Genomic DNA, 26840 nt, shown 5'->3' on the forward strand with positions numbered 1-26840 from the left:
CTCTCTATTTACAGGTTTAGATTTAAAGACATCTAATAAAATATCAAGGTTCTTGTTAAAGCACATATCATATTGACGTCTTTTCCAATTTCTACTAAAAATGAGAAACCACTGAACTACATCTTCATTAAAGATTACCATGTGTTGAAGCTCAGGTGCAGTCTAAGATACCTATCCTCAAATGCTCCATATACCAAGGCTCACTACCGTCCCTCAAAAAATCTCATTATTAAACATTTATATACCATTCCCACTATGCAAATGATCTTTGATCATTATCTCACTACAGTCTTATGAAGTCAGTTAATATTACTTCCCATTTAATGGATAAGGATCTATAGTTCCAATTAATTAATATTAACATTATGTCCATTTTATAAATAAGGAATTTTATAGGGTAAGCCCAATCCTATGCATGTTTAGTCAGGTGTGTCTTATTGTGTTCCGTAGGCTTACAGGTGTGGACTACAGGCTGTGATGGAAACACAACAATGTGCCCAAGGCCACTCTATGAGTCCATGGATGAAGGAGGACCAGAACATTGGGGTGCTTCTAGATGGAGGAATTCCATCTTTTTTCCTTAAGAGATTTTCCGTGGTAAGAAAAAGGATGTAAGCAGAGGAGGGAAAGCACAGGGGGATTGCAGATTGAAATAGGAACATCTGGATTGAACCCACAACATTCTGTGAATGAGGCAGGGTGACTGCAGTTAAAAGCCTCATCTAGAAGCATCTTTGGTTTCCTGAATTCAACATCCATCTCTAAATGAATAATCACTAAACATGTAAAGCAGGAGTGCAGAACGTACGGCCTTCCAGATGTCTTGGCCTACAACCAGCATCAGCCCTAACCAGGATAACCTAGGGTGTAGGATGATGGCAATTGCAGTCCAACAACATGTTCTGTGCCACTTTTGGTCCGGAAAGATTTCAGACCACAACTGCTGTCTCAGCTTTTCACTGTATCGCAAAATGAAGATTTTTCACTATTACCTTATTAGATGCTCCAACATAAACATCTCCATCCTATTTTCAACATTTTAAAGAGTCTTATAAAAACTTTTCATTTACTTGAGACATTAAAATGCTAGTTGGAAAACATGAACTTGCCAATGACAGCTAGTTGCCTACCAATCACTTGTTTATCCCTCCCTTCCCAAAGCACTCACTTAGATCTGTGCCTTCTTCTTTCTCCTGCCCTCAAAGAGCATGGTGAAAGCATGGTGCCCTAGGCAGCTGGCCTTTTCTGGACCTTCCTCTGCTCAGTAGTCATTGTGTGCTTGCAGACAGCGGTCTCCTACCGCTGTTAATAAAATGGCGTTTGCAGATATTCTGCCTTTTCCCCCTTAATAGTTTTATTTTAAAGAAAGAAAGAAAAAAGGTGGAAGAAGCAATGAGGGGGGGGAAGGAGGTGCTACCAACTGAAGAAGACTTTCTGTGGACCCTTGTAAAATCCTGTGAAGGAGGCAGCGCAACTGCACAACGAAACTCTCATTTGGAAGCACCTTTTGTCCTCCAGCCTGTCTCTCACCACAGTGCCTCAGAATTGGCAGAAGGAGAAGGCTGGTTGGCCACGCTTCTGATTACCCAGAAGTGATTGCTGCTCATGCCAAGGAAGTTGCATGGTATCAAATTATATTTCTGATTTACACCTCATGTTGCAGAGAACAGCTGAGAGAATCCCCTACTACTTCTTACCATTACCAGCCAATAAAATGTGAGGGGCTGTCTTACGAGATATAATTATTTACAGAGGAGTAGCTCTGTTCGTCTGTTGCAGCACAAACAAACAAGAGTCTGGCGGCACCTTAAAGACTAACAAATTGATGCCGGTGTCTACAAAAGCTTCTGCCAGAATAAATGTTTTAGTCTTCAAGGTGTCACAAGACTCCTTGTTATTTGAGCTGTACCATTATGTACATACGTGTTGCATGCATGCGGCGTTTGAGAGAAACCAGACCTACCATCAATTTCTCCTGCATATACTTCTCCAAACATCATCCAATAAGGCTGGAATACAATATCTCGTGCAAGGGTCCATGATGGCTGCTCATGCGGAGAAAGTATTGCTTTTCGAGAAACTCCAAAACTTAACAATACTATAGCCATCATAATTACAATATAGAACATGTTTGCTGTCTGCGAGAAAAAGAAAAAAGAAAATGAAACACAGTAGTCAGAGTGGTATGGCTTTGAAGGCAAGAAGGGAAAACATGGTTTCCTTTGTATAGGGAAGAACTCATAGAATCATAGAATAGTAGAGTTGGAAGGGGCCTACGCGGCCATCGAGTCCAACCCCCTGCTCAATGCAGGAATCCACCCTAAAGCATCCCTGCCTCGACCTCCGGGGCCCATGGAGTTGGCTCTGGGGCAGTGTGGGGCTTCCTTTGCTTAACCGCGACTCACCTCACGATCCCTGGATAGGGCAGGCGGAGAGTCCAAATGAAGGCTGCCTGTCGTGTAGAAAGCAATGGCGGCCAGCCCCACAGGGCCTCCTGCCTGCACCTGCCCGCCTGACTAGCAGTGCTTCCCCCACCCCACAACCGGGAAACCGGGCTTACCACTCCCGCCCCACTCCTCAAATCTCTCTCTCTCTCTCTCTCTCTCTCTCTCTCTCTTGATTTGGATAAATTTGTCTGGGCAACTTACTAAGAAAGAATGTGACAGCATCTCATATGATACACTCATGCTCTTTTATTCAGAATGAGAATTTCTACATGAGACTATTAATCAGCTGCTAATCTGCTGTACCTACTTCAAATTTCGTGACAGAGCTGAGATCCAAACAATTTCCTTTCCTACTTTTCCACTACATAAGCTCTAGGTGGCACTGTGGTATAGTGGAATAGCGCAAACACACACAAAGAAATTGGGCTTTCACAATTAAATGCCACACTTCCTTGCTCTAAAAAACCCATTCTTCTAAAGAATCCATAAACAACCGTAGGTAAAGAATGACAAGCACACAAGAAATGCCTTGTGTAGAAAATCCCGATGTCTGCAATCCTGTACTTACTTGTGCACAAGCACCCAAGCCAGAAGGTCTGTGCCCAAAATGTGCTATTCATGGACCATGAGCCTTTGGTATGGTGCAAACCATTCAGATAAAAGACTAAACAAACCATTCTTGGCCTGTTGTAAAGTGAAGCAAACAGGTTGCATGCTCTAGCATGTAGCCTGATCACAATAAAGTGGGATTCTCCAAAATTGTGGCTTGTCATTCCATGTGTATACAGCCAGTGACACATAGAGAATGCTTGTACAAAAGGATTTCATCAGTTTGAGTTTGCTTGACTTTCTTTGAGCATTTTTAGGTTCTATAACTACATTAGGGAATTCATGGTACCAGGAAATGCAATAGCCATTAGGCTTAGATGACCATTTGGATTTTTTAAAAAGAAAGATGAAGTCTACCAGTAGTGACAGCATAAGAATGAATGAAACCTCTGTATTCTGAATTAATATTCCTCTGATGCTGAGGACAAACAAACAACAGGGCATTTGAACTTCCAGAGGCAGCTGGATGGACATTTTTGGAAATGGAATAATGGACTAGGTGGGATTGGTCTAGTCTAGCAACCCAGTTCTTATAATCTTACGTAAGAAGAGTAGCAAATAAGAGTTATCAACTTTTTTCTGGCATGGCTCCTTATACATGACAGGCAAAATTGAATAGGTGAAGATTCAAACTTCACCAGTTAAAATTCCATGACTCAGGTAGCTATTACAGCCTCACCAGAAGAAAAGATGACATAATCACTAGGAAAAGTGCTCTGTAGATAAATTCTTACCATTTTCCCAATCATAGTTAGATAAGGACCTGCATGTTGATTCACAGCAAAGAAATCGAGGAGCCTGGCATACCAGAATATTATATCCAGGCAGTAAATTATCCTTCCTGCTGAGTGAAGTGGAGGTCCAGCCAAGCGCAAGCCAAAACCAGTCATGAACAAGATGATGGCAATAGAATCTGTAAAATTCCAGTACTCATAAATCCATACTTTCACTTTTTGGGTGAACTTTCCTGGCTCCGAAATAAATACCTAAAGGCAGAGGGAAAGTCAGCTGAATTGATACGAACAATGTAAAGGATATTATGTATTTCATGGAGAGATGAGAATGGCAGGAGGGGAAAATGAGGAAGTCACATTTCTCCCCATTTTTGTAGATCCCCTAGACCTCGACTGCTCTCACACACATTTAACAAAAATAGCCATATGCATAATTTCCCCATACAAGCTAAATCATGGTGAAGGTATTACTAGAGTTCTCTTCTGTAGTCTTTTCCATAATTCCATACAAGATCTCATTAAGCACACTTTCAAGAAGGCAGAAGAAACTACTATTATACCATGTTCCCCAGGAAAACTGCATTATTTATTTATTTTATTTATTTATTACATTTTTATACCGCCCAATAGCCAGAGCTCTCTGGGCGGTTCACAAAAATGTAATATTCTTGCCATTTTTATGAAGCGAATAACAAGTTCAAAACATTAGCACCCAGAGTCTCACAGTGTCACCTCTGAAAAGTTGCCATCTCACATAATAAATTTCCCATCCATAAAATAGTCATTATAATGGTTTCCATGATAGGGATGAATCAGATAGAAATGGTGAAATGTTTGACATATCAAATATGCTCCTGTATAAGAACTTTGTCAGGGGTGAACCATTTCAGAAGAGACTAACATCGAGGGCTGTATGTTTCACTTATTATTTGACTTTTTTCTTTTTCTTTTTTAGCATCTCAAATCATGAAATGTAGCCTTTTCAAAGAAACAGAACATGAGGGAAACAGCACATCTAGATCAGAATTCTTCATCAAGGAGCTGTCTTCACGGCACAGGGTTGATGCTGCCTAGCTCCAAAACCGCACGGTTTTCCTCTTTCAACGTGGCGGTGGGTAATCCCAATGCTGAGGAGGGAGTGTGAGGTTTCTGGCAGCAATCCAGGTACTGGAGCCACTCCCTGCCTTCTTCCTTGTGGAAAGTGACCAATCAGCAGTCGCCTTCCACCAGGGACCACCCCAGGATTGGCCCAATAATAATAATAATAATAATAATAATAATAATAATAATAATAATAATAATAATAATAATAATAATTTTATGTGTTACCCGCCTCTCCCTCTGGATCGAGGTGGGATACAACATAAATAAAAGAAGAAGAGCTGTAGTGATGTCGTTCTGACTGAAAAAGTCTGGGTAAGTCCCCGACTTTTTCAATCCGCAACTTCACGGGAAAGCCAGCGGTGGCTGCAAAGCTGTGCCTCCATCCTATAACTGATGCAGCACAGATTTGCAGCCACCGTGGAGCTTTCCCTGCATATAGACAGCCCCCAAGGTTATTCTGACCTGCTCTATTTTTTCCTAATACCCAGAAACCCCATTGTAGAGGGACTGCCTGCTGATGTTCCTGTTTATGTTTCATTTCTTTATCTGTTCCTATCTTCTTCAAACAGCAGGGGACAGTCACACCTTGTTCATTGGTCAGCCCTTGTCAGCCCTGAAGCGTGGGTTCTGTCTGCTGGTACTTCCTGACAAGGCTTTTGTGGTGCACTCACCCTTCCTCATTCACAGCATTTTTACAAGTCGTTCCTTTTACAGCCTCTTGGAGGACAAATGTAAACTACTAATTGGCTTTACATCACCTGAAGAGTGGATGCAGTGGTTTGTGAATCACCCAGAGAGCTTCGGCGATTGGGCGGTATAAAAATATAATAAATAAAATAAAATAAACTTGAATAAATTTTCAGGCCCCAGAGCTTTCCTACATGCAGCTGTTAATTTACTGCATCTGCTTTAGATTTCATTGCAGAATTGAAATCCAAGTACTACAAGAGCTTTCCTTTCCTGCTTTCCTGCTACCTGATCTCTAGGTGGCACTCTGGTATAGTGGAATAGCACAAAGAGGAAATGGTGCTTTCTTTCACTTTCACAATTAAGTGCCACATTTCCCCTGCTCTTCAAATACTCGCCAAAAGTGCTGGTTAGACACAGAAGCAAAACTGGAGAGTTTATCACAACGTCAGATAAAGAACCCATAAACAACAATGGCCAGAGAATGACAAAAAGACGCTAAAGTCCCCATTCAAAATGTTGGTGCTTACTTTTAAAGCCCTAAATGCCTTAGGATCAGTCCATCTGAAGGAGTCCCGTTTTCCCATATTGTTCTGCCTGATCATCTTTACAGGCTCTTCTCTAGATGCCGCTGCCCATAATGGTGCAAAGCGGGAGCATATTGTGTAGTGGTTTCCTGTCTGTGGAATGCCGTTCCCAGGGAGTTCTGCCTGGTGTCTTCTCTATATACATTTAGACACCAGTGCGCTGCTTATACGGCACTGGGTGGCTGCCGCCCTAAAGCAAACCCCCCATGCTTTCTCTGCAGAGGGTTGGTGCAGCTAATCCCGACACAGAGGGAGGGTGCGGGGTTTCCAGCAGCCATTGGCACACCGGCCACGCCCCCTGTCCTCTGCCCAGGCAGACGGCAGCCAATCAGGGGTCGCCATCCTCCCGGGAATGCCTCCACTGCGACTCCAGAGACAGGATAGATGGCGGATGCACTATACTCACCTTGGGGTAAGTCCCCGAAACTTATAGAATCATAGAATCATAGAATAGTAGAGTTGGAAGGAGCCTAAATGGCCATCGAGTCCAACCCCCTACTCAAAGTCACAGCTTTGAGGGAAAGCCCCGTGATGGTTGTGAGGTGGCTGCTGCATCATATCACCGATGCAGTGCCACCATGAACGCACCGCAGGGCTTTCAGAACATCTAGGCAGCCCCCAGGTTAAGACTTCCGTCTTCCAGAAGGCATTTTATTTCTAACTTGGTGCTCTGACCACTATGTTTGCTGCTAGCTCTTTCAATATTAATTAAATTAATATTTAAACCAACTGGGGTGCGAGGTCAGAAAGTTGGAAAATCTCTGCCTGGCCCCACATTTCCATGACATATGAACACTAAAACAAAACCAACGTTTAGGTTTTCCTATTGCAAGGTCACATGGCATATGCTGTACTCTTGTGGCTTGTTAGAGTTGGAAATGAGTCATTCAGCTTCTCCTCAAAGACTCTGTACCCTCAATTCATCTCTGTTCTTCCTACTGAAACGTACTTCTGTTTCTGTTTGTTCATTATTTCACTAAAGTGAGTGCAGCAGGGATACAATTGCTAAGCTGGTGCTTGTGAGAGTTTTGCTGAAATAGAAAGATAAGGTTGTGGATGACAATAAATATTATATAAGCCCCAGGAGGCATGGAAAAAAGCAAAACAGCTCTCGTAGGTGAAGTAATAAATTAGTTTTACTTTGCTACAAACTGAAGAGAACAAATCTTTGTCATTTATCAAGGACACGCTGGTCCTGAAAGGGAGGTTTTCGAAAATAGGAAAGTGGAAAATGACATGTTTCTTCCTTGAACAATAAAAGTGCCCCAAAGGGCTTTTTCAGCATTGCTAAGCAAATTGGGAACTGGAATCTTTGGAAGGCCATAAACAAGATTCTTGCACATTATACAGCAGAGCCCAATTATACACTGCTATGATCACACTGATAAGCAACAAGTGAAAAGAGGGGTGTTAAAAGGGCAGCCTCCAGACCTTGAGGGGGGGAGGCATGTATAAATAACTTTATGTTTAAGAGTTCCATTGAGCTGAATGATGCTACTTTTAGTAACAACAATATTTAAAGAAATGAAAAGCCTAAGGGTGCAGCAATTATTTGATACAATCTGAAGAAAAAATGTTGCCGGAGTTGCACATAGCAAACTCCTGAGAAATTAATTAAGCATGTCAAAGATACGTTGACCTGAAAAATATTACTCAGTAGACCAGAACCAGTACATGAGTTAAGTAATTGGTTCATAAAAAAATAGTCTCATAGACTCAGTTCAGACAACACATTTCTCAACAATGGTTTTTGAACTCCACAGTGAAGTTTTTACACCACTGTTGAGAAATGTGTTGTCTGGCAGGAGAACTCCATGCAACCGTGGAGTTTTTTGGGAAAACACTCCACGCAGAATATCCACACTGTGCAAAGGTGAGTTCCTGACCAACAGTTGTGTTGCTCTGTGGAGTTTTGCGTTGAGTTGACTTTTCTCACTGGCTATAGAGTTCCCTGGCAAGAGTGGCAAAAGGAGCAAGTGCCACTCCAGGACAGCTGCTGGGATTAGTTTTTTGCAGCAATGGTTGATGGGACACCATCGGAAGGACTAGGAGAGGAGAGGGGCCACAGAAACTGTCAGTCAAACATCACGATGGGTTTTACTCAACTCCACGGTAGCCCACAGTTACACAATGGTTGAGTTAGAACATGTTGTGTAGGGAGTACTCCCTAAAAACTCAACCATTAAGTGGCGTTTTCACACTGCGTTGACTAACATGTTGTCTGAACTGAGCCATAGTTACATGGCTAATGGTCAGGAATTCTGGAAGTTGCAGTTCAAAACAACTGGATGGTGCCAGATGGAGGAAGGCAGATCTAAGGGTTGCAATAGCAGCTTGGCTCTTCCTCCACAGAAGGCTATCCTCTCTCCCATTCAATACACTAAGGAGGAGTATTGTGCTACTGCTACTGAAATGGGTCTAACTCAAGTTTATTGCCCAGGATAAAATTCCAGGTTTTATTATCTGGAAAAATCCAAAGATGTCTGTAGCTACCAAATAGAGGCTTGCTAAACACCCTTAATAAAATGTTTGTTTGTTTGTTTTTTAAAAAAAGTCTAAGGAATCAAAATGAAAAAGACTTTGCAACACCACACACAAAAAATACCCACCCTGCGGAAAAGAATTGCAAACAAAAAGCCTAGAGATTGAATCTTACATACATTTATACATTTAAAAGCATATGGTGGCAAAAAAGTCAGAGGATTTTTGAAAAGCTCCACACTCTGTTTTAGTGTCATTCAGACCCTTATTTTTGAAAAATGCCATTCTAATCTTTAATGAGATTAAAATTAACGGTGACTTCTTCCTCCTTGTATACCCTAAATATAATTGTAGCTACAAGACCTATCATAAACATGGACAGCAGTAAAATCAGAATGAAATAAAGGGCCTACCTCTCTGACTTTCTCGATGGAAGTGGTGAAAATGTAGATGATCACAAGCCATTCCTGCACACTGGGTTTTGGTTTCATCTCCACCAAGACAGTATAAGTGAATAGCATGAGAAAGACTAAATAGGCCATCTGAAGAATACACAATACACATTCCATGTAAGCAGACACTTGTGAGAAAAAAATAGAAATAAACAGTTTGCACAGCACAATATTCCTTCTACCACCACTTGTGTGAACTCTTCAGTGTGGGCATGCATGAGCAACGACAGCAGGCAAGTCAGAAGCTTGTGGATGTTGAGAATAGCAACATCCAGCCTTCAAGGGAGCAGAAAATTGTGCCTCCAAGATTGCAGGAGTTTCCATGACTAAAACTCATGAGTTCCAGGTTCACACATTACAGTTGTATGAAGAAGCCTGACTCAGTGGGGGAGTTTGTGTGGGTGGAAAAGTAATGTGCGAATAGCTTTATCCAAAAAGCTAAAGTCAATATAACTGAACATATTTTGTAGTGTCTCTCTTAGAAGCACTCAAGACTTGTTGTATTCACTCCCCAACAGGTGGACATACAGGAAAAGTAGAGCAGAATTGAGGAGCGGAAGCAGTATTCACCACCTCTTCACTTGTCTGCCCTTTCATCTTGAAGGGTCGGTGGTTGAGGATTGGGCCTGCTAGTTGCTACTCTTCAGCACTCCTACCTATTTGTTGGCTTGCCAAATGTCTGGTAAGTAAATGGATGGAAACAGCCACCACGAGCAGCAATACCAAGGGCACCCCACACTGAAGCCAACTTTCTGAGGGACACCCAAAATATGGAAACACTGATGTTTTGAGGAAGCCTGTGACAGATGTAGTGCCAGCCATTGAAGTCAATGAATCAACATCCATGCATTGTGTCATTGAACAGACTCGTCGTCTTCTTAATGCAACATTCTCAAGAATCTGAAGCCAAATATTTGAATACCTTTCAGAACCACCTCTCCTATGGGGAACATCACCATTTCAAATAAGATATTTAATTTAATCAAAAGCAGAACAGGCTACTAGACAGCTGAAATCAGATATTTAAAGAAATTGCTTAAAGCTCTAACATTAATTTCATTGGTTTTTCATGCTCTGCCCAAGTGGCTCTGTTTCAGAGTGGATATGTTATTTATATTTTAATAAGCATTGGAGTGAAAACATTTACAATATCAACAGTGACTGACCGTGTGAAACCAGAACTTGACAATTGGTGCGTTGTAGAATTCATAGACTTTCCTAGTCCCAGGAAGACTTCCCTGCTCATTATTGATGGGGAAAGTCTGGCTTTCATCCTTTTTTCCCATTCCTTTCTCTAAATCATAATTGCTCTTCATAAAGAAATAAGATGTTCATGTTAGTGGTCAGCTTAAATTCGTTTATCCAGTTTATGTAAATAAGCAAAAAGGAAGAGGAAACTGGAACAACAACTTGTTGGAATGGACTGTGTTGTATTAAAAACACACACCAAAAATAGTTAGTGCAAGGGATGTTTTAGGGTAGATTCCTGCATTGAGCAGGGGGTTGGACTCGATGGCCTTGTAGGCCCCTTCCAACTCTGCTATTCTATGATTCTATTTTCCATGTACAACCAAAAGAACTAGATCATCTATAATAAACCACACCACCATGAGTTTAGGATTCAAGCTGAAACTATCATTACAAAAGTAATATTGAGATTATTGTTCTCAACTTGCCATCAGTAGGCCTTGTCCAGTTCTAAGGTCTTCTAAGGAAAAAGAATTAAACACTAAGCCCTAAGTGATGCTTCAAGGTTTCTTAAAAGAAAAAGAAAAAGAGAAACTGCAGGCATGCCCTGAGTTCTCAGGAATGGTGGCTAAGGGGCTGTAAGATGCTGTGGGTGTCTTTATCTGCAGGTGGAGAGGCAGGTCTGCCCTTGGAGATGTTCTTTCTATGGCAGAGGAAAACTCTGCTGCCACCCACCCTCCATAGTCAGCGCCACAGCAGTGATAGCAGCAGAAAGGGGGCGTGTTGGATGTAGATCAGCCATGAAGCTTAATCCCTTACCCTTGCGATCCATTGGAAGAAAAACATAAAAGACAAAAATGGGCAGTGGGGCAGGGGAGAAAGCTTTCCGCACACACCCCTTCAGCCTTGATTCACATGAGTTTGCAAGGGTCTGAATTTGGTAGTGGCCGGGGCATAGATTCTCCATGACCCAGAGAGGCAAGGTTTCTCTGCCCCTCTTATACCCATCATCAAAACATGCAACATTCTTTATCTTCCCTAGTTTCTCTCAGGAGGTTTGTTGTGCACATAATTATAAGCTCCCTTTCGTGTAGCCTGGCAGTTGGAAAATGGCATTTAGATTTCGCCTCATTTAACAGTATCAGAATCTTTAGCTTTCGGTTCTTCTAGTATACACAACAGTTAAAAAGAAAACACTTAGGAATAAAAGCCTTGATATTGCAGTCACTTGGTGAAATCTAAACCTGATACCACACTCACCAGTGAGAGGTCATCTTTAACACTGGAGGTGCTAGGATCACCATAGTACCATGTGAACTGATGGAACTCCTGGGATTGAGGCACATGCGACATCTCAGCCTTGCTTTTAAACTCCAGCATCAAGATGGTGGGGGGCAGGAGAATACTTAGAATAACCTAGAAGAGCACCACCTGGTTACTAAGAATAGATTCAATGTTATTATTTCACTGTCACGTAGTACGGATGATGCACTAGACAGCAGCAGCTGATGGCTCCAAAACGTGAGGGTTCTCCAAGTCCCACCAACCCCACCAAACCACTCTTGCCGTAATTTCCTTCTGTTTCACCACCCAAAGCTCCTCCAAGCTGCTCCAACCCAGCTCTGTAAAAGGAAGCTCCTCCCATTGAGGCTAAACCAGATGAGACACCATTCATGCAATTTAGCAATTGCATGAATGACATTTTAAAAGCAGATAGCAGGCACAGGAGGGCCAATCTGGTTTAGGACCATGGTTTGGGGGTTACGGGGGCTTTAACCCTTTGCCTCTGATTATGATCTCGATCTGGATGATGAGGCCTGCCACTTCTATCCCCATGCCAGGGTCATTGTCTAGATCAGGCTCTCAAGCTTGCTATTGCCTTTTAAAAAGCTGCTCATGCAATTGCTAATTGCAAAGCTAAATTGACTTTACATCAGCCTTACATAATTCCCAGCATTGCCGACACTGGAAGTCATTAGGATGGGGAAGAGTCCCTTACATGGTCAGAGGTGGTATGCCTTTTGTATACCAGGTGGTGCCACCATTTCCCTGGTGAAAAACAACCAGGGAATTCTGCTGCTCTCATGGCCCAATTCTGCTTTTGAAAACAGAGCACTGAACTAGATGGAGAGAGGCAATTTGCCCAAGACCACAAACTGAATACAAGGCAGAGGTGGGGCTCTAAGCCCAAAGAAGCAGCCTCCCGTCCCCCCAAATTTTCCCTTTCAAAAACCCCCACACCTGGTCCAATGGTTGCTGCAATGCCATAGTCTGCTGTGCTATGTAATTCTCTTCCCTGTCTCCTTCCTTACGCCTGCTTTTTTTTTCTTTTCTTTTTTTTGCGGACAGAAGGAAAAACAAACAGAGGCAGCCTCACAAAGCAATGTTGCACATGTTACTATTTCTTCACACGATGCAGAAGTAACTCATGGTATTTACAGCCATAAGATGTGGTAGTGGCCATTTGGTTGGTGTGGCAGTGAAGGAAGAGCTCTGGAGACACTCTAGAGAAGTCACCACAGATGCTCAGATAGTAAGCGTCATCAGACAAGTGGTTTATTGCACACTTGTTACTGGCCACTCAGGTTTTTCGTGGGTCCTTTTGATGACGCCGTCCACCTCCCACGTGTCTCCCGCCCCTTCTGCTCATTTTCCCATCGCAAAAAAAGACCCAGAAAATCCAGTTTTTTCAGCTGTAGCAAAACATGCCACCATTTCTTGCTGTGTGCAGGAGAAGCAGCAGATAAAAACGCCCACTGAATGGAACACGTGGTCGTTGTTTACTTCCTTTTTCTTCCCCATGTAAAGAAAGAGGAAGTGTTGTGGGATAGAAGCAGGGGAAAGCGATGGTAAGGAAACACAATTTTCCTCCTGTCTGATGATGCTCAGTGATTCCAGTGCAGCCCAGTGAATTGTGGCATTACCCTTTAGCCACTCCAGATGGGTTGGAATCACCCCCTCCTTGGTCTTTAAAAATGGCTTTTGCCTGAGCCAGCAACTGTGCTAACTTTCTGGGATTTCAGTTGGGGCAAAATTTAAGAGCATCCCCACTCTTGTGCTGGCTCCAGATGAAACTCCTCATTTAACTCCTCCTCCACCACCAATCTTGGCTGAACACCCTCTACTACCGGCAAGGATCAGGGGCTCCCAAATCTTTTCATTCTGGGCCTGACTCAGCCAGTGCGGTGCATGGCTAGTTCTGTAATCCAGCAGCTTTGTGGGCAAGAGACGTATATAACTAAAAAGCATGTTTATTTTTCAACCTACAATAATTGGTGTTAGAGAGAAATTCTCAAAGGGAGATTCAGTACTTTTAACTTTTTGCTTGATCTTATCCACTTTTTACAGGTTTGTGTACTTTTACTTATTTTAACTAGAGAACCAGAATTTTACATTCCTTCTATATGATCTGAGTTTGTGTTAACTTTATGTAAATGTATTACATTTCTAGGGATATCTTGTATGTTTCGTTAAATATTTTGTAACGGTCTGACGACAAATAAATCTGATTTGATCTTCTAGTATATTATACTTGCCCTTCCACCCGCCTACCCATAAAATTACACACATGGTATTAGTTCCTCTCACTCTTCCTCCACCCCAGTGTTCTTTCTTGATGTACATTTGGTCCTGGCTCTTCCTCCCCCATGCTTGTTTCTTATCATCAGGTAGATGGGAGACTCAAAAAGCCACTGACTGCATTTAGTCCTGCTTCCACTTTCTCTCCCCCAAATATGTAAAAAGATCATGATGGAAAATGGAACCAGCCTTAGCAAAACAGACCCAGACGCTGCAGTTCCTTGAAAGCTATGCTTGGGAAAGGAAATGGTTCTGAGTCAACGAGCTTTATCACACCAGCCTTATACTGTGCAATCATTGCGAATTGCATGCAACGAACTCTGAAGTTCTCCAGCTTATAATCTGCTTTTATTGTGAAGTACTCTGAAGTTTTCCAGTTTATAATCTGCTTTGACTGTGAAGTACTCCCATGCATCCTACTTTAATTGTGCTATAAAGGGAAAAGAATCGAGCTATTTTGCTAGTAGTTTTCGAGCGAAACATTTGCTGTTTTCCGAGTGGCCACTGGGACATAGGAGCAGGATTTGATATGTTTAAAGAAAATTTAAACAAATGCTTACATCTGCATAAGCTTTAAAGATAGACATGAAAATTGGCACAGTAATAGATATTAAGGAGAGCTTTAAGCATACCAAGTTTGAATCAGATTGGGTCATCCATTGATTTTTTATGATTTTTTTACATTTCCCCACTTAAACCCTTTGCAAAGGGTCTTAGGAGTGCTGCCGCCCGGGGTGTGATTTAGCAACAACAACAATGCCAGCTTAGCGCTGTAGGGGATAATTCAAGGGAAACAGGTACGTGGGATGAAGCTAAACGTCTCCTTGCTACACACTAGGACAAGTGAGCCAAATGTTGTAGCCAATGTTGACTTCAAACATGATTAGGATACAATCAAATGTAGGAGTCTGTAAATCTGTATTTGTTTTGGCAGGAAACGAGCCACAGTGCGTCTGTGGATTGCAAAACAGATCTTTTTTTAATGGACTACAAGAGTGCAAGGTACACTGTCTTTACCACAGTAGACCTAGATGGAAATGCTTTCGAAGAGACAATGAACTGCTTCATACTTGGGAAACAGGAAGGAGTGTCTTGTAAGAGCTTCCCAGGTACAGATGATTTCTTGGACCTCACCCTCACCACCAACATCATCTCTCCATAAAATCCTCACCCATTTGTTTGTTATGGCAGAAGGATTATGTGCAGTTTCCATCCTAACTTTTTCTTCTCATGACCAGAGATGACACAATTTGCTACAAGAACCGGAGCTCCGTCGTGCTGCGCTCCACCACTAGGGTCAAACTACACATTCTACTAATTGCATTGGTATAGCTCAGCCTACTATTTTTCTTGGCTTTTGTGTAAACTGCATGTGGTCCTGATCCAGATTGGGACCATGGTGCATCAGGAGAAGAGGGTTGGAATCAATGGAGATTTCTTTTTTAACCACTGAGGGGGCAGGGGAATTTCAGGGGGAAATGGGTGGGCTTAAACCCTTCTCTCCCAAAGCACCATGGTCCCGATTCAGATTGGGACCGCACACACTTATACGAAAGTGAAGAACAAGAGTAGGCTGAACTACACCAACCTGATTAGTAGAATGTGTCGTTTGGCCCTTGTCACAAAAGGTGTGATCAAAATGAGCATTCCCAATCACATATAGAGCTGAAAGCAGCTGTGGGGAAAGTGCCATAGCACTCACAGCAATTGCTGATAGTTCAATTTAATTCAATTATTATTTATTATGCTCGCAGTCCAGTAAAATCAATACAAAACATGCAAGGGATAAATAAAAAGTGATATAAAAACAAAAATACAGCTTTGTGAAGTTCCTTCTCTCAGGAGGATTGCAACATTATTTTTCTAATTTGCATTAAGGTCATAAGAAACAATTGCTGATAGTTGTAATGGGTGAACCAGGGGAACATGGATACATGTGTCCATGTATCAACATAGCCAACCTGTCTATGGGGAAAACAAAACATGTTTCCCCACTCCCCCTAGGAAAACATCACATACTACACCAGTCTTTCCCAACCTAGTATCCTCTGGACCTTTTGGACTACAACTCCCTGAAGCCCCAACCAGCATGGCCAATGGTCAGGGATGATGGCAGATATAGTCAAAATCATCTGGAGGGGCACCCCCGATGTGATACGAACATGGAGCAAGTTAGGAAAGGCTTCACAACAATCTTTGTGTAATCAAAGTTATGACACTAACAAGCAGTGCAGTAGTGGTAAATTTTGAAGTTCAGGCATCTCATTATGACAGTCCCCATAGCCACTCCCCCAAGGTGAGGCCAAAATTGCAGGCTGCTGGGATGATTCATATCATCAAACCAATTCTAGCAGTTTTATCTCTACCAGGAGCAGGTCTTTTGGAAAGCTAATAGGTCTCAATTGTCCATTCAAGACCAAGCCATTTCAAAATACTTTACAACAGGGAACAATATATTATTGCTGTGAAAATGGATTTTCTCCCAGCTCCTGTGAGAATGGCAGCTAAGCCCAGAGGGAACAGGGAAGTCTGAGGGGGGTGGCAGATGACATCAGAGTCCCTGCTAATAAATAAGTGCCAGCACTGCATTCCTGCAAGCCCGGGCTCTACTACACCACTGCTGACAAGGCCTTTTCCCATGCCATGCCTGATCTACTTTTCTGAAGGACTTCTCCACCGATATCACACACCACCCATTGAGCTGGAATGGGAGGCACCCTCACGCAGTCACACTAGAAGACAATCGAACAACCCAGTGCAAAGCCAAAGAAGGGCCTTCTAGCTATTTTGATGAGGGTCTACCGAGAGGACCTTTTACCTTGAACCAGGAGTTCTTGCGCATTTTCAGCCGTCCCATCCACATATCAGTCAACAGCATCTGTGTGCATGTGTGAGACACAAAGCGTCGCAAACCCACCGACACAGCCAGCTTCAGGCAGGTTGAGTTGCTCCAATTCTTCAGCTCATATGTCAGTAGCTTCATGGCCATCTGCTCATTTTGTCTGAATGCATTATCCAGGACATCTAGAGCAAGCTGCCCAAACTCTCTATGACAGCAAATGGAAATGGGTGTGTGTGTGAAAGAGAGAGAGAAAGAGAAAGACAGAGACAGAGAAAGATGTTGCTAGGTTTAGAGTACTGACTGAGCAAACTAACCATGGCAGCCAATATGAGTTGTATAAAGATCCCATCATATGTACAACCTGTTCCTAAATGTCAACTTCAATGAAAATAACTCAGTCTGCTTAGGAATTCAGCCTTATACAGCATTATCTTTTCCCCACTGTTTCCCATTCACGCTCATCACATTGAAATACTCTTTTGGTGATGCAAAACATCTTCTCCTAATCACAGCTCCTGACATTTCTATTTTGCTAGCATTCTTGTATATTATATTACTGAACACAAGGTGACATACATAATCCTCTTCCTTTCCATTTAAACCTTACAACAATCACCCTGTGATTGTTGTAAGGTTTACAACAATCACAGTATTGTTTACAACAATCACAGTAAGGTGATTTCCATTTAAACCTTACAACAATCACCCTGTGATGTAGGTTGGGCTGACAGGCCCAAAGTCACCCAGTGACCTTCCTTGGCTGAGTATGGACTAGAACTCGGATCTCCCAAATCCCAGTCCAACACTCTAACCACTACACCACACTGGCTCTCTAGTATATGGTTGAACACTGTAGTAAAACCAGCAATCCATTTGTATCTAGGGCAAAATTCCCATTAATTTTAGTAGATTTGGGCTGCATTCATAAAGAATCTTCTGAAACGCTTGTAAGGTAGTCCTTTGCATGTTTACTCATGCATGCATACTCATAGTTCAACAGGGCTTACTCCTTCGCAAGTGTGCATCAGATTTCAGCCTTAAATATTCACCAGATTCTATGAATTCAGTGCAATTAAATGAAGCTGGAATTGTTGAGAGAGTGTGAAGGAAGCTGATGATAGAAAGTAGTACTTTATTTTATGAAGAATGCCCAATGCATTAAGGGTCTTACTCAGGGTCACTAAAACAAATGACATTCAAATATGGATATTACAACTATTGAATATAAATAATGTAATATTGCATAAATAAGGGGGGATCCGCACGTCACTCCCAGAGCGCTTCTATGCGACCCCAGAGCACCCCGAAAACGATAGTCTGACTTCCCTGTAAAAGAAACGAGGAAGACGCCGACGCCGAGGAGAGCTCTCCGCTGGAGAGGAGAGCTCGGCAAAAGAAGGCGGGGTGAAGAACGGAAGAAGCTCTCTAACCCGCCTTCTTTTGCTGAGTTCTCCTCTCCGGAGGAGAGCTCTCCTCATCGGTGGCGGTGGTGGCGGCATGGACGGCTCTTCCTCGTTTCTTTTACAGGGAAGTCAGACTATCGTTTTCGGGGTGCTCTGGGGTCGCATAGAAGCGCTCTGGGAGCGACGTGCAGATCCCCCCTAAGTCACAATGTATATTGGTAAACACGTGTGCAAATAAAAATATAAAATGTCTATGACAAAAGTTCCATTGTATTCATAAACTAGAGAGCCTAGTAGATCTTTTTAGGAAATGTTTCATATTAGCTATAAAAGGGAGCATACGTCTTTTAAAGTGACAGCCACGGTTAAAATCATTGAATTTCCTGTTTGCGCCCTACAGGCAAAAAGATGATAGATTTGAGGATCATCATCTGAATAAGATAATGTAGGAGTTACTTTGGTAACTAAATTATTGAAACTGAAAACGATAGTGGAAATGTTTGGGGGGGTTGTTTTTGTTTTTTTAAACAGCATTAAACATTGGAGTCACTTAGAAATTCTCTATTAATTTGTCATAGTGGCTGGCTACTCAGTGTCAAGAAGGCTTTTCATCAGATAATTTTATTTTCTTTATAGTAGGGAAATGTAAGTCCTTTGGCTCCTTTACATCTCAGATCAGCTGGATCCCTTTTTTAAAAAAAATATGTGCCTTCCTTTCTTGCTGAACCAAAGGACATCTTTTAGCTCTCATCACCCATAATGTTATACAGTCTTAGTTGATGGAGAGAAAAATGTCTAACCATTCTAAGCACTGTAGATCTTTATTATCTGAAGTGAAGGGAGAACTCCTACTTTGAATACTTCTTCAGTTCTTCTGATATATCATCCTCCATGTTGCTTTCCTTGGCTTCTCGTGCCATGGCTCTGTAGAGTTTGCAAGCTACCACTGCCTTGACCATAGCTTCCTTTCCATGCTGCCAGAAGAACATGGCCATTTTCTGCCTTTTCATCAACACTGCCCAAACCAAGAGATCATTATATGGGTAAATAAAGCCAACTGACTCTTGGTCGTCAGAGACAGTAAATTCATCTTTGCGCTTCTTTTTGGATTTATGAAGAACAGTTGATTTTTCCTGCAAGTTAATCAATAAAAATCTAGGTAAGTTACTAGGCATCTAGCAGCCTGATTCTATTACTTTTTACTACATTCAGCTCAGGTTTGTGTGCCTTGGGGCTATAAGCCATAATCAAACTAACATCATAAAATATGTTAAAATGACGACTGCAATATATAGACAATCACATAATTCACAAATGGAACTGTAAAACATATAAAACACAAAACTCTGTAACTAACAGAATTCATTCATTTATTTATTTTATTATTGCATTTATATCCCGACTTTTTTTCCTCTTAAGGAACCCAAGGCGGCATACATAATCCTCCTCCTCTCCATTTTATCCTCACAACAACAACTCTGTGAGTTAGGTTGGGCTGAGAGTCTGTGACTGGCCCAAAGTCACCCAGTGGGTTTCCATGGCCGAGTGGGGACTGGAACCTGGATATCCTGACTCCCAGTCTAACACTTTAGCCACTACACCATACTAGCTCTAATAATATCAACTTTTCACTTTTGGTACCTAGAGCAAGTTTTGCAGAACAAAACTTCTTTATTAATATTTGTTAATAAACTTTTCATGTGATAGACCATATATCTCCCCCTGCTGAAACTGTAAAAAGGGTGGAGTTGGGGGTGGTTAACAAGCCACCTTACACCTTAAAACAACCCATGGTTTCTAGGCAGTTTGTCAACCACCCCAATAACTCACCTTGCTGGGTTCACACGTAATGACAAGCTATGATGTTCCATCACTGTGCTTTTTTAAAAAATGTTTTTATTAAGGATTTTCATATATACATACCATAAACATTATAGCATAATGAAATGTAATATATTATAATATAATATACCTCCCTCCCCCAAAGTAAATAATAATAATAATAATAATAATAATAATAATAATAATAATAATACCTACTAAAATTAAAAAAGAAAAGAAAATTAAAAAAATTAATGGAGTGGATCTTATTCCCCTTGTTATCTTTTAAATTCTTGAAAGTGTTATAAATTTAATATAAATTTATTCTATATCAGAAATTTCATACCATTTATACAGTCCATATCTCCCTATCTATATTTGACATATGTGTCAGCAGCTCAGAAACAATTGTGTGTAAAATTAATTTCCAACATATAACACTAGACCCTTGTGGCTCATCTTTGCCTCGTAATACTCGTAACTTATATGTTATTTTCCCCCCAAATAACAGTACACCATATGTTCTTATACCATGTCACTTTATCAAGATAATCCAAATTTTTCCATCGGCGTCTTGCAGCTGCTAATAAGAAAGTTACTAATTGTTTGGCTACAATATGTTCATTTTTTGTTATAATACAAGTATAATAAAAATAATTCTGGAGTAAAGTGAATATATTCTTTTGTTGTCTGCAATAGTTGCTAATGTACCATATGCCCAGACTGTTGAACCTGTGGGCATTCCCACCAGAAGTGATAGTATGTACCTCTGGTGGAACACCCCCTCCAGCAGACAAACTTCCCATCTGAGTTGATGTGAGCCATTTGCACTAGGGTCCTGAACCACCGATGCAGCGGTTTCAAAGCACTTTCCTTAATGGCTGCTGAGACTGATTTGCAGGGTTTTTGTACCCAAAGCTGATTCCATTGTCTACCTGGTATATTAAAGCCAAAATCAGTCTCCCAAACCATTTTTAGTCCCTGCGAAGAGCCTGTTTGCACATCAACTAAAATGCTATACAGATATGATGCAATTCTCTTCCTTGTGAATCCTATTGAGAGAATAATTTGTTCAGTTGCTGTTAAAGGCCTAGTAGCATGTAATTTGGTGACTGGATCCAGCAATATGTGCACTAATTGTACTTCTTGTATCCAATTTAAGTTCCACTGTTGTACCTTAGTTTTCAGCAGATCAATCGTATACGGAGTATTTTGTATGTAAAAATCTCTTAAAACGAAACAGGCCATAATCTGCCCATTGTGCTATTTTTCTTCTCAACCTTTCATCTAGTAATCTAGAGTATGTTTGTAATGGGGTCAATGGAGAACACACTGGTGCTAATTTGGTCTGCCATCTTTTCCAAATAGTAAAGGTAATTAGTATATGGGTTTTTATTTTGGCGGATATCTCCTATCTTTATTATTCTATGAGGTACAGCTCATATAGGGCCCATCCCCAACATCTTCTCTTCCAATCCAATCCAATTCTTTCCCCCTCTCATTATTATGAATCCCAATTGTCTTAATTGAAATGCTTCGTAATATATCTATAAAGAAAGGAGTCCCCAGCCTCCACCAGTTATTTTTCTAAAACAGTATTTCATTGCTAATCGAGATGTTTTGCTCTAAAAATAAATGAATTTATTTTTGCTGGGTTCACACTTAATTGCAAGCTATGACGTTCCCTCGCTGTATACTCAAAATGACCACCACGACAAGAAGCCCTGTGGGGAAGTTCACTCATGGTGGCTTCTTGTTCCATCTGAACCAGGTCACTGAGTCTGCCTCTCTCACATGCACAAACTCTGTAGGTGAGCAAACAGATTTTTCCATCAAGCACTCTTCTAACTAACTGAATGAGTAAATGAAGATTCTGCGTACTTTGTAAGGCTGTGCTGTTCTGATAAACTGGGAATGCAAAGTATTCTCAGCAGATCCGCATCTACTCTCCCTCCGATTATGCTGATTAAGAGAGAGGTTCTGTGCCAAACTGGAGACAACACCCTGGTTCCAAAGATGTCAGGAAACATGAAACAAAGAGAAAGAAAAAATACATCTAAGTCATCATTATGATCTGATACTGACAGTCTTCATCAAAATGTTCTCACATTCAGAGGTTCAGAATTGTCTTTCTTTTTTTTTCTTTTTAAGAGAGAGTTAGAGAATAAGGACCAAAACAATATATGACATGTCTGTTTATTATAGCCGACTAGAGATATGAAGGCCTGGAAACAGGCCTTCATATCTCTAGTCCTCCAGTCCTTCTCATCCCTATACCCAACTTCTGTTTGTTGTATAAATGCAGCTGCAGAGGCTGCAAATGAAAAAAGACCAGTGTGGTAACAGACGTGATGATTTTTAGGGCGTTTCTGCACAAAACATTTATTGTGTACTTATCATTCCCTATTTATGGTTGTTTACAGGTTGTTTACATATTTGCTTACAGGTTCTATCGTGACTCCGCAGGGAAAATGCAGTTTTTAACTCTATAAGCAAAAGAAAACACTTTTTTAACTTGTGAATTCCTGCTATTCTGCTATACCACAGTGCCACCTAGAGGTTATGTATTGGAAATGCACGAAAGGAAACGCTCCTTGTGGAGTGCTTGAATCTCAATTCTGCAATGAAACTGAAAGTAAATGCAGCAGATTAAGTCATTGAGCAGCCTTGCTTAGAAAAGTCTTTTAACCTTGTTGTTTTAAATCTGTATAAACCTCTGCATTGCTGCTTGGTTTTGCCCTGGTTATGCAGAAAGTCAGACTTTCTGCAGTGAGAAAAGAACACTGAAGCAGCAGTGGAAAAGCACAGGATGATTACAAATGGATGTCAATATCATATTGACCCCCCTGCAAAACATGAGTGAACCATCCATGGCAATTCTGCAATAAATGCTTATTTGGAAGCTGCTTGATTGTGGGAGTGTCATTTTTACATTCCAGTTCTGTTTGGGCGCAGCTCAGTACCAAATTGTTCCAAAAAATATATGCTAGGCCATCTCCTCTAAACTACAGTTCTGCATGCTCTCACTGGCAGAAATGGCTGTGATTTACCTTGTGTTTCCTGTAAAGGCTGTTGTACAGAAGTCTGAAGTGCTTTCTTGTGTAGCTACTCTGATAAGCTCCACCAATCAGGTATTCTATTACCAGCCCAATGTCAATCAGTGATATTGTATAGTCCACTGGAAGAGTACTCTGCAACATAAAGCATTGGCATTTTATACAGCAACACATTTTTAGCATATTTACATTGCTTTCGAGTGTTTGAACTGCGTCACGGTGGGTCATTCAAGGCCATCTAAGATATTTCTGGCTACAGTGAGATTTGAACCAGGACTTTACGACATGCTAATAACACTTCATATGGTCTGGGTATTTGAACTTCCCTAAGGGGTATGATTAGCTGTAAGAGAGATGCAAACTTCACTCTAGCTCTGCAGTAGTTGCGCGTGTCAGAATGTGGGGCTTGTCAAATGGCCCAGCACAATGACCTGATCTGCACGATGGTGGTGTGACTTGTTAACCCCATCATGGATGTCAGCTACATGCCAAGCGGATTTCACTCATCACCCTCACTGGTGCAGCTTGCCATGTCATCCGAATCCACGTGGCCTGGCTTGTTAGAAGGAGGAACAGCTCTAAAATGACCCACAGGCTGTTGCTGGGTCCTCTGAGGGTTGCTGCCCTCCACCAAACAAGCATACACTGTTGGGGGAATAAGCCACTGTGGCTTTTTAACCATGCCGCAATCATGAAAACCAGCCTGATGATGCTCAGCCTATTGCAAGAATCACAAAGGTCAGGAAAATGGAGGAAGCCAGGCTGCACAAGACTTCAGTGGCTTTAAGGAGCACTGAGGCCTTGTGTGGCCTGTTCTTTCCCCTTCCTTCTGATCTTTGAGCTCCAACACCTGGCAGAGGGGTGGGTAACACATAGCACATTGGCACACATGCAGTCTCCCCGGCTACTTTTGCTCCCACTAGCATATTTGCTGTTGTGGTAGGGGCAACCCACCGACTCCGAGTAAACTGCCCTTCTGGAAGCCTCCTGGGAGAGTGATTGTGCTTGCAAACAATTGTGCTGCATTATTAGCTGCCACTGCTGCATGACAAAATTCAGCAACAGTTTCAGCACCAGCAGCAATTGTATGGTGGTAGGGGTGGAGAGCAATGTCCCCGCTCCCACTCCCAGAAGTTGCATGCCCATGATCTAGAATGAAGACGAATACCATTAGTTGCCTTAACTTTATTTTGTCTTAGTTACTGTTAGAGTGGTCCAAGTAATTTTAGCACTGGCTTAAGGAACAAAATTTGCCAGTATTTATGCTACCTGTTTCACATCGCAGAGAAGATGACGTAGAAGAGGATTTGTTGGCCCTTGTTTCTGAAAGGAAAGACAGTTAATGAAATAAATGCAGCTTCATCCACCTCCTGGCCACTACTGTCTCCTTTTTAATTTTGGTGGAGGCTATGTGAGTTTGGGTACCTGTGCAAGTGTAAATCCAATATTTTTCATTCCTGCTGTCTTCTCTTGCATTCCTCCCTCATAAACCTTAAAACACTTTTTTGGATGAGATGAACCCTTATCCACCAAAGCTAAGAATATGTTTGTTAGTCTTTAAGGGGCCACAAGACTCTTCGTTTGGGGGCATATGTGAATCTGTCCTTTATGTTTCCATGAGCCTTCAAATGGAAAATGAAATCAGTTGCCATTTTCTCTGGCATGCGTTAACCTTGCAAGCACTTAAAGAACAAACTTTCATTGGGGCAACCCTGAAGGTCTAAGATACTGGTTTCATTTTATTACACTGGTCTTGCTTTAAATACAATGCATGTTCACTGGGTGAAATCTCCAAGCTCTGCTATGGAATAAGTTTGGTGTACCCAGATATTTCTATCTGGATCCAGCCAACTCTCCGAATGTTTACTTACAACCATTTTGGATTTTAAATGTCTCAGTTCTATGAAGACATAAAACTTTTTTTTTGACAGAAAAGTAGATTGTGAAGGCTTCATTGTCACAGGAAATATCTGCATATGATGAAGCCACAGCAAATGATCTCAAATAAGAAAAGTTAGAGAACGTTTTATGTTCTCCTTATAGTGAATTAGATCCCCAAGTCAAAAGCAATGAAGAATTTTCTGTTACTATATCCATAGTACTGTTCAATTTGGCTTCAAGTGACTTTTTTCTACCTAGACTATCACCTAAAGTTGATTTCCAGCTTTGCTAATATAAAAGCTGCCATGTTTCTTTTTTACTTCTGCCTAACAAGGAACTCATGGAAGCAGACCTCGATAACTGCTGGACTGTCCAAAAATGTGGGTCAGCCTTCGCTTCTTTTTCCCAGAATCCTAGGGGTAAACTGAGACCTGCAGCACCAAGAAGAGACTAATGCAATCAAGTCTGCAATCTCCAAGTCTGGATGCAGATCTTATGGCTACAACAGGGACTTAGCAACTTGTTGGCCTCTGGATGTTTTCGCCTAAAACTCCCAACAGCCCTAGCCAGCATAGCCAATGGTGAGGAAAGATGGGAATTGTAAGCAAAAACATTTGGAGGGCCACAAGTTTCCCACCCACCCCGGTCTATAACATCAAGCCAATGTTTTTGTCCCCTTTTTGGGTTTGTTTTTCCTCCCCTCTTTCCTCTACCTCCTGCTTTATGTAACATCCAGATGGACAAAGAGTTCTAAATAACTTGAAATCTTGCTTACTGTTTTGTGCCATTTTGTTTGGTCCTAATTAAAGTATTGTCTAACTGTGGGTTTTGGATTTTTTCTGATGGACCAATGCAGTTTCCTTTGCTTTTTATGACATCTCTGTAGTTTATTTAATCTATCCTTCCATGCATCTACATATCTAAAGGGATGAAGCATCCCTGATTTACAAGTTTGCAGGAGCATCTGTATATATCCTGGGCGTGCATCTACATGACAAGCACTTACCGAGATCTATGGTCAGGATTTAAAGAACTACACAACTAGTGGTGTGTGCCCAGGGAGTCTTCAGCTTTGTGTGTCTTGAACAGCAGCCCTCCTCTTTCCATTCTGTATGAGAAAAGACTTTTGAAATTGAAGATAGTAGTAAAAAGCAGTCTATGATACTGCATTGGGATGGGGTCTGCTGTTCAAAGAAAAAATGCCCCAAATCCAACTGGGCATGCCTAAAATAGCTCATTGGATTCCAGGTGATGGATCCAAACATCCATGTGAAAATACAGGACCTTGAGTACAATTTACCTTTTGCTACGTTAGAACTAACCCTCAATATCAACAGAGACGATGCATATTTAAGCAAAATATATTTAGTATTGGGAGTTTCAGGCACTCACAGTATTGTACAGTTCTTCCAGTCGAGATATGGTAAGAAAACGATGCAGATTCACTCCATGTTCTATTAGCAACTTCACAAATTCTACACGATCCATTACCAAAGCATCCAGCATTGCTTGTTCCAAGGAGCCAACCTTCAAGCATTGGTGGGGAATGCAAAGGAAATTGGGGGAGGGGGGTGGATTGATGATTAATTATCAATTCTTAGGCAGGATAAGACAGATTACGCCAGTCCTTTTCCAGCTTCATTGGCTGCCAGTCCAGGTCCGGGCCCAATTCAAAGTGCTGGTATTAACATTTAAAGCCCTAAACTGCTTGGGGCCAGGTTATCTGAAGGAACGCCTCCTCCCATATGTACCTGCCCGGACCCTAAGGTCATCTTCAGGAGTCCTTCTCTGTGAGCCCCTGCCAAAGGAAGTGAGGCAGGTGGCTATCAGGAGGAGGGCCTTCTCTGCTGTGGCACCCCGGCTGTGGAATGAGCTCCCTAAGGAGGTTCGCTTGGCACCTACATTATATGCTTTTAGATGCCAGGTGAAGACCTTTTTATTCTCCCAACATTTTAACAATCTATAAATT

General features: G+C 41.6%; 1 protein-coding gene across 1 annotated transcript in view; it reads right to left on the reverse strand.

The window, feature by feature from the left end:
- TRPM6 (transient receptor potential cation channel subfamily M member 6) overlaps nt 1-26840 on the reverse strand; it is a 98521-nt gene that overhangs the window by 42907 nt on the left and 28774 nt on the right. The window contains exons 12-22 of the mRNA XM_063128760.1: nt 26264-26398; nt 24260-24313; nt 22985-23125; nt 21816-21938; nt 18966-19246; nt 16687-16915; nt 11550-11705; nt 10268-10411; nt 9063-9191; nt 3791-4042; nt 1964-2138 (exon numbers count right to left, since the gene is read on the reverse strand). Coding sequence (XP_062984830.1) covers nt 1964-2138; nt 3791-4042; nt 9063-9191; nt 10268-10411; nt 11550-11705; nt 16687-16915; nt 18966-19246; nt 21816-21938; nt 22985-23125; nt 24260-24313; nt 26264-26398 — 1819 coding nt within the window. The remainder of the gene's footprint in view (nt 1-1963; nt 2139-3790; nt 4043-9062; nt 9192-10267; nt 10412-11549; nt 11706-16686; nt 16916-18965; nt 19247-21815; nt 21939-22984; nt 23126-24259; nt 24314-26263; nt 26399-26840) is intronic.

The sequence above is a fragment of the Elgaria multicarinata genome, chromosome 6 (genome assembly GCF_023053635.1).
Source record: "Elgaria multicarinata webbii isolate HBS135686 ecotype San Diego chromosome 6, rElgMul1.1.pri, whole genome shotgun sequence".
Lineage (NCBI taxonomy): Eukaryota > Metazoa > Chordata > Lepidosauria > Squamata > Anguidae > Elgaria > Elgaria multicarinata.